At 41.1% G+C, this 9330-nt stretch overlaps 1 protein-coding gene across 1 annotated transcript in view; it reads left to right on the top strand.

Annotated features, from left to right (window-relative positions):
- Positions 1–6252: 6252 nt before the first annotated feature.
- The window catches only part of LOC145442313 (uncharacterized), a 52414-nt gene continuing 49336 nt past the window's right edge, over positions 6253–9330 (top strand). Inside the window, exon 1 of the mRNA XM_080320208.1 lies at positions 6253–6388. Coding sequence (XP_080176334.1) covers positions 6259–6388 — 130 coding nt within the window. The 5' untranslated portion in view covers positions 6253–6258. The remainder of the gene's footprint in view (positions 6389–9330) is intronic.

Raw genomic sequence — 9330 nt, 5'->3', positions numbered from 1 at the left:
TGGTAATGAATTAGCTGATAAATTGGCTTGGCAAGCTGCCAGGACCAATATCGAAAATACCCCTTCTCAGACGCTTCCAGAAAAAATTAGCCACGCTGAGGCGAAAGCCGAAGTACGTCAATACTGTAGAGCGACCTGGAACGCCGAATATCAACGAAATGAGCGTGGAGGTCACTATCGAAATTTCCATAGATCATTGACTGATGGCCACTTTCCATCGATGCATTGTGAACCTTTTTCATATATATTTTCAATTTTCACTTCATTATGACATCTTCAGTACAAATTTATTGCATTTCAACTGCGGGCCACTCTGTGCATGCCGCTGGCAGCAGAAAAAATCAACACAAAACGAATATGCACCTTGACAATCTCAAAAATTTTACTTGCTTTGTTACAAAAGTTTGCTCCAAATATCCTGATTTCCGTTTGTGAATATTTAGCGACTCTCTGTTAAGAGCTCGACTCGCAATCACACAACGTCACGAGCGAAATACACTACATGTAGTCAGCAAATGATGTTTTTGTTTATTGTATCATAAAAAAACGTGCGATTGGGGTGTTGGCTACCACTGTATAACTTATTAATGGGATAATATCGGTAGCAAGTCTAGAAACCCTGTTTTACACTCTGCTCAAAATCAATGTAGCAATACTCAGAAACTGAATACATTGTCCGGTCTGGCCCAGACTGTTAAGGCGTAAGCATATATTTCATGGCAAGTCCTCATCGAAATTGTTGGCAAAGCGACGGATAATATTGATTTTATGGAAGTATTATATCATTTGATTGCCTCAGTTGATACATTAAGCGACGTTTAAAACGCCAATATGCACTTCATCATTGTGACATTATGTGGCCCGAGTCTTCGCTAGGTATCGTATACATTAATATACGCTATCACTTCATTGAAAGATAGGGTTGGGATTAGCAATATGACGTCACGTGACGTCATGAGGTTCACGTTCGTGTTCACACAGAACCTTTCAAAAAGGTTCGCGTTCACACGAACCTGAACCTTTCAGAGGTTCACACCATCCCTAGTATGTATATTTGACGATTTGTTAAATTTGTTCATGCCTGTGTTTGCACCAAGTAACTGTCTTCTAGTCGCAGAGTCATCATAAATACCTGCCAGCATTTTTACTCGAGTCAATGTCGAAGGTCGCGTACAATATGCGTCGGTCATTTTGGGTCAAGGTTTTAAGGTCGTCGAATTTTTTGGAATCGCACTTCGCGGAGTAGCATGTCGGCTTGGTGCAAAGCAGTGTTGGGATTAAGTCACTACCTTCGAGTCACAAGTCATCTCGAGTCATTGCAAATTTCGACTCGAGTCAATTCAAGTTGCTCTATTTTCAAAGGTGACTCGAACCAAGGCAAGTCACTCGATTTTTGTAGGTAGTAGTGTAGCACCCACCGATGGGCTTCACACTCCACGACATAAGCACCCTAACCACCACAAGCGATACTAGCAATATACTACTCTCTAACTATTACCAATATAATTTATAATCCACTCTCTAAATATGCATTTCATTTCATTTTCGGGAAGGGGTACCCACGGTCACCCCAGAAGATCATATTCGAATTAGATCGACCCTCGCTTGTCTACACGTTTACTAGTGATCCTGTTTAGTGAGACGACACTATGGGTAATACTTGCCAAACCAGCGGCTAACAACTATTCCCCCTGCTCGGAATTACACGGTCTGACCTTCAATCTGATACGTTAAGTTTGCGAAATAAGTCAATCGGTGCAAGTGATTACCGGTCATCGTCGCCCATAAACAATGCACCGGCCGGTCGCAGGGTTTAAGGAGTGTCGTTTTTGTTTCATAATATACAATTGGCGCTTGTCAACACTTGGGTCATTTGCGCCACAGTAACTTCATAATTTCACAAGTTCGTGTCGAGGTCTTGTCGGCGCACTTGAGTGATACTGGTCTCAGTTGCCATCTCTCCAGAGATCGGCCCTCTCTTCCTTCTGGGCTTTTTGAAGGCGCTGTATATACAGCGTGATCGGCCATGAGGGCAGTGTAATCGCAGTCGACATCGTGAGGAAATACATCCAGAAAAGTGAATAGTATTTCAAAGTTCTGTACATCCAAGAAGCTTCATCCAGCAAAATGCAAACACCCAAAGGAAAAAATAAAGTTCGCATCATGGTAATTTGTTGTGTACAGATCATCTGCATTGAATGGAGATAATTTTCTGAATGATCAAGTCATGGGTCCTACTACCGGTATATCGAAAACCGGGTAAACGCAGTTACCCATGACCTGACCACGTTAAATTGGACTCTTTAATGACAGCTGCTTGTGGTGGTGGCGTTTTGCTGATTCGCCAGTATAACTGCTAACAAAACAGTATATAGCCGATAGGGTTGATGGGGTCGAGCCTCGCGATCCGAACCATTTCTAGTGCCGTGGAATGTAATGTAGCCTTCCACAATTGGCGCGCGTGCCATGGGTAAGTCGGTCCCTGCTTTAGGGTAACATTGATGGAGGGACTATTTCATATATATTTTGAGCTGACGTATTTATGACTAACTATAGACGATGTCTGGGTGGATTATTGCAGCTAACCCCAGGTTACGTATTTCTGCGCGATAGCCGAATTCGTATAACGCTGATTTCTAAGCCGAAGCCCCAGCCATTTTTCATGAGCTTAATGAAATTGACCAAGTCTGAATCAGCGATACAACAACTGTGATGATCATTCGGACGGATTTAAGATAGATTAAGTGGGGCAAGTTTTTGCAACTTTTTTTACAGCTTCTGGAAGCTTCGTAAATACTCATAATGTATGTAGTATGGTGTTTTAATCTGTTTGGAGGAGTTTTATGTTGCAACTTTGTGCAACTTTTTGTCTATATTTTTCATGCAACTTTTTTCTGCAACTTTTATCAAGTATTGCGCAAAATATGCTATAAAACTATAATAAAGACTAAATTGATGGATTTCAAGTGACAATGCGGCCCACCGTAGGCGCTTCGGGTATGCGGCATACCCATTATTCCGTTAGTCATGAAACTCCCTGAACTAACTGGTAAATTGTGCGAACCCTATGTAAATATAAATGTAACCATGGTCGATTAAATAGCGAAGGAAGAAACGGAACAAGCAGACACCATGAAAATTTTAAACTGCTGGAACCTTTCGATTATCTTAGACTCACATGATTTCAAAAAATTGTATAAATGCAACTTCTGCAACTTTAAAAAAAAAAAATGCAACTTTCTCAGGTTTTAAGTGCAACAAAAACTTGCCCTAATGATAAATCAACGTTTACAGCAGTGGTTCTCAAACTGGGGGGGCGTGAAAGCACCCGAAGGGGGGCGCGAAACTGCGGTCAACTGAATCTATTTTTCCGTGCTGGGTACGATTTAACTCCAATTCATATCTATTGCTCCGTGTATTGTCCAAATTTCATATTTTAGAATTCTCTCATCAACATTCAACAGTCATAAAATTCCATACTGTCAAACTATCCTTTGGGATTGCCAGTATTCTGGTTGCATTTTGTGATATGATGGTGGCGCGAAACGTTTCACTATCATAAAGAGAGGCGTGTCTAAAAAAGTTTGAGAAACCCTGGTTTACAGATATGAATATTACGACAACGTAGAGCCTGATGAACGTAGAATTTAGTAATAATGAACGTAGAACGTGAGAATGGATTGAGCATTTGCAATTAAATATACGACGTTGTAAATATTCAGTAACCCGTTGTTCGCTATCGCTTTATATAACTGGATACAGCGAATCTCAGAAGGTGTCATTTGATTACTAATGATTTTTCGATTACGAACGCGAATAATAAAGTGAACAAATAACAGGAAAAATCACAAACAAGTGTCATACGATTCCCAACATCGATATAACATTCGACAAAATGCGTTATAAACGTACTTCAAATACCAGTAAATAGGATGCCTTCAGGGATATCCAGTATTAAATATATGGTATCTCGTGTTTGTTGATACTGTGTGGGAATCAATAGGGGATAGGTGATCTACTTACTCTTGAAAGCAAAATCTTATTGTGCAACACCGACCGGAATCAGTTATGGGTTAAGTTGTGTATTTCGAAATAAACGAATTCTCATAAAACGAAAATTGGCACGTCGAAACAAGTTTATAATATACTATATCACAGGGGTCACCAACCCGGTGCCCGCGGGCACCAGGTAGCCCGCGAGGACTAGATGAGTAGCCCGCGAGCCCATTCTAAAAATAGGTGGAATAGCAGCATTTACCAATATTCGTCAGATTATTACCAGTGAGCTTTTAGATATATAGATTGATTGATTCAGCTATTCTTGTTTAAAACACACTAACATGTAACTTACATATATTAACACTTAAAAATATCTTCAATTACAATTAGTAATTATTATAGATGTATGTGATAGAATCACCAGAAATTCAAGATACGGCGCATTGCCTATACAGGCGACATGACGAAATGCCGTTCACGGGCTTCTTGAAATGGTGGGGGGTTCCGTTACGATAGCTCGACGACCAGGACAATGCCAAAGTAGTAAACAATATTACTATTCGGAGTCAGATAGCCGTGAAGTATACTAGCAGATTTTCAATATCTGTATACCGATTACGTATTGCATCTTTTGGCACAGCTTGTTTCTGTTACACTCAACGCAGCTTAATATACCATGTTTCTAACTTTCTGCTGTCCGGTATAATGAAATCTTGTCATTTCTGGATGCTGAACAGTTGGAGATTGAAATTGTAACACTGCAAAATGACCCCCACCTCAGTCTGCAGCAAACGTTTGGTGCATTGTTGATACGGAAAAGTACAGTGGTGTATGCGCAGCAGCTATGAAGGTTGCAAGCGTCTATGGTTCAACTTATCGTTGTGAATAAGCCTTTTCGGACGAGAACTTCATCAAAAACAAACACAAAACACGCTTAATTAATGCACATCTGGAACACTCACTCAGAATTGCAGTGTCAAGTTGAATACCAGAGTACAGCCCACTGGTTGATATCATACAATGCCAGGCTTCCCACTGACTGCTATAGAAACAGATAACATTATGTCCAGTCATGCCCAGTGCTATGAATATCAAACCGGAAATTCAGTGTAGTACGGGTAAACGGTGGGAGTAAATAGTAGCCCGCCGCTTCAATAATTACGCAAAAGTAGCCCTCGGTTGCAAAAAGGTTGGTGACCCCTGCTATATCACATCGAGATCATTTGAATCTATTTCTGACGCGCATTATTTCTGATCCGCATTAATGGCTGTGGATCATATCGTGTAGGCCAGTGGTCGGGAACCTTTGTTGTCCGAAGAGCCATATTGGACCTATTTTTTCCATTTTAACTCCCAAAGAGCCATACATGCCAATCAGCTGTCACGTCACAAGTGAAAATTCATGACGTCGTGGTAGCACTAATTCGAACTCATTACATGGGATCGCCATTTTCTTAGTAAAAACTGGTATTTTTATTGTTCGAAAATAAAGCTCGAAACGAGAGGTAGGGCCAAGCCTCACTATTGATAACGCAATCCATCGTAAATAGCTTAGAATTGATTATAACTGATATTAATCGAATGTAACTGTCATACTGATTCCGCAAATCTAACTACTGAATTCTCAAATTATTCGGCGGTAACATAACGTTGCGCTGCACCTGCACGCATACATTTTATCGCCTTCACTACAGAGCTATACTTACCAATCAAGAACGTGAACGTGGATAGCTATGGCGTTGTTTGTGATTCGAATTTGTAATTGTGAATGTCACGTTCACGGCAGTTCATTTCGCGCCGTAGACCAGGAAAACAATGGGTATTTGAAAACTGCGCTGTGATATGGGCGTTGCCATGTCTGCTATGTGCTCTTTGATTTATCAACCTATCGCACATACCAAGATTTCGAGTCGGGTACATACAATTCGCGACTGATATTGGTCGCCGGCGCGACAGTAACATAAATTTTTGGATTGTCGAAGGAGGGGGTGCGAGCTCCTAAACCTGCAGTCTTTACCCCTCAAGGACGTGTTTAATTGTTTATACTGCAACGAGAATAATTATTCTGGCCGTGATGAAAATTTACTAACAAGTCGCTGCAATATTGATCAATTCAGGAAAAATATAATTATTTGGCAAAGAGTCATATCTTATACCCAAAAGAGCCACATATGGCTCGCGAGCCATAGGTTCCCGACCACTGGTGTAGGCAAATGGTGCGCGTTCAACTTCTGTGTATTATATTCACAGATTCACAACATGGAGTCTAGGTTCGGTGGGGGAACCATAATAAACGAAGAATGGATATTGACTGCAGCACATCTCTTCAATCGATTTTCTCACCGGAAAAAGCGCGAATATTGGGGCCAGCGGTTTCTTATTGCTGTGGGTATGTGATTTAATACCAATAGAAGCCACTAATAGAGTTCTTTCATATACAAACTCAATTCCTAATGTTTTCCGGCGACTCAGAATCTTATCAGCGGCAGGAGTTGTGACCCAAGTTATGTATGATGTGCAAATAATAAAAGAGCTTTGTAGTGTCTACGCTTGCAGCGTAGTCTGTTGTGGTAATATTATTTGTAATCCTGGGTACATTACCTTATCTTGAATTATTATTATTATTATCATTATTTCACAGTTTACAGTGGTGCTTTTTCAGGCTATGTGCACCACGACACGAATGTTTGTAATGTGCTTTGTCTTTATTTTTGGTAATGTTGGGGACGTCTTCTTCAATCTTTCACTCATTCAGACGTCAGTCTCTCTCGCATCCATGCGTCCCCGTCGTGGTCTTTTGCTGCCGATTTGTGGCACGGCTAACTTTCGGTCTGGGCTTTTCAATGCACTGCAACCACAGTGAGGTCGGCGATGAGGAGCCCGGAGAAACCTCCGACACATAGAAGTTGGTCCATACCACTACCATTGACGTCGTGACACTGACGCTTAACCAACTGCGCCACTTGCTTCCCCACGTTATCTTGAATAAAACAAAGGGAACTAAAGGCTTAATGCAATCAATGCTAACTGAAGATAAAATTTCGAATATAATGTCAACTGGCGCCGAATAAGACTGTCCTGGCGATCTGGGCCATCAGGTAGATGTGCGACTCGCACGGGAAAATATGGGTTGCGCGTTCGACCCAGGTCGACTCCAGAATTCCTACCAACGTGTTGGAGGTTTATCTAGCCGCCTGGTGTAAATGACAGTACTCTACAAACACCGTACAACAACAACAACAACAGGAATATAATGCCCACGAGAAAAAAGTGAACTTGAAGCCGCAGACCTAAAAAGGTTTTTGTTAGTTTCGTCGGTGCGCGTGAGCTATTCAAATATTACCCTTAAGAGTAACGACAATCTTTACCAGAGGTCACGACTTAACAGCCCCAGTAAGGAGTAGTTATTAACCATGGGCTCTCTCGAAGCTAATCTGTCGACAACCTCACGAAAAGTGTATGGCGTGAATATTGCTCAAATGTTATAATTCCGTGCCGTGAATATTCGAAGACACTACTTGATCATTTATACGAAATATATACACGTACCAATATTATTGATGAGATTCAGCTATTTGCTGTAAAAAGTTTTAGCGCTTGGCGCGGCTAGACGTCTGATACACAGTGCACACTCATTTTTAAAAACATTATTACCAGCGATTTGGGCTGGCTACTGAATCGATCGCATAATGCTGGACTACGTATGCTACGGAAAAGGTGCATGTATACGTCTATTATTCGCATGTATGAAGAGCAGTGATGAATTGACCTTAAAATGATTAACGGATCTGGGGTAAGGCGGTTGGGGTTCATTGTGGGGAGTAAATTTCGACAAATATATGCTGCCTACCAACCAAAAATATATTTCTGCCTGTACCCTTGCAAGTCTCGGATTAGATTACAGTTTCCACTTAATATACATTTTACTAATATATTCATATATATTTATTAATATATTTAATAATATAATAAAACCAGAAGCTTTTCGAGCTGACACTCTTCAAAGGCAATCGTCAGCAAATGGAGAATTTCAAAAATATGCATCTAGCTACATTGCATACACCCAATTATGACGTCATAGAAACAAACAACATGAAATACAGGCAAACCGCGAGCGCAGCTAGTGGCCAATTTTTAGATTGACTAAAACTTCCTTTTGTTGACACAAGCGCGGTCGGTGGATTTTAATATAAGTCAATTCCAGTGCAGACAGATGGAAATAAGTGCGGCCTCTACCTAATATAGAGAATCTTTCATATAGTCGTGGCTTGATTACGTTCTAGTAATCGCAGATCAGCGTCTTCACGAGAGTCCAATGTGCGCAATCTAATAACGTTCGGAACGTGTTGCTTGATGCGTTCCTGCAAGCTATAGACTATATAGACTATATTGCTTTTTGAGAAGCAGGAAGAACATCTTTGCGTGTTGAAGGAAGCAATTGTTTGGTGGTAAACACAACATTAGTGTTTACGTTATCGTAACAGCGATTTACAGCAGAAATCAATTGCTTTTCAAAACGGGAAGAGATGGGCCCCAGCCACGGTAAATGTATATATACATCCCCTCGGACCATGTGTTCGTGTTTTGTGATTTGCTGGGATTGAAATTCCTGAGTTTTCTGTCCACAGAACTATTGACGATGTGTCCGGGGTACCCGTTGTCGACGTGCTAATCAAATTTGGTTTACGGTGATTTGGGCTAAACGAATTCTAGCGTATATATTGTCCTGTAAACGTTGGCTTCGGGTAAACCAAAGTGACAAAGCTAATACCCCGTTTTTCCACTAGAACTTCTAAGAATGGCAACGAGTTAGCACGCTCTTTTTCAAATGTGAATTTTAAAGACGAGTGTGGAGAATTCAAGTTATCAAAAAAGCCATCGAACTCCGTCTCATTTTGACAGATAACGAAGGTGTCATCGACATAGCGATGGTACATGAATGCAGGTTTGGTTTTATCTGCGGCGAAAAGTCTGTCTTCATGGAATCCCACAAATCTATTAGCTAAAATAGGGCCAAGAGGGCTACCCATAGCTACACCGTCGGTTTGCATGTACATGGTATCGTTAACACTAAACTCAGCAGAGCAAGTAGCCGTATTAAGAAGTTCAACGAACACTTTACGCGAGAAGGAAGGCGGTGCTAAATCACCACCACCATATAGCGCGTCCGCACAAATATCAATGATCTCCTTCAGCGGCACGTTCGTTAAGAGGCTAACGATATCATAAGAACCGAGAAACATATTCGAGTTTGGAAGGTCGGTTGTTTTCATCTCGTGCGGGAATGTAAACGAATCAGCGACACAATGCGAACCATACATGGAACGCACG

Source organism: Botryllus schlosseri, chromosome 7 (assembly GCF_051294905.1).
Source record: "Botryllus schlosseri isolate E-star chromosome 7, Bs_hap1, whole genome shotgun sequence".
Taxonomy (NCBI): Eukaryota; Metazoa; Chordata; class Ascidiacea; order Stolidobranchia; family Styelidae; genus Botryllus; species Botryllus schlosseri.
The sequence above is the reverse complement of the archived record's forward strand: the minus strand, read 5'-3'. Positions and strand labels throughout refer to the sequence as shown.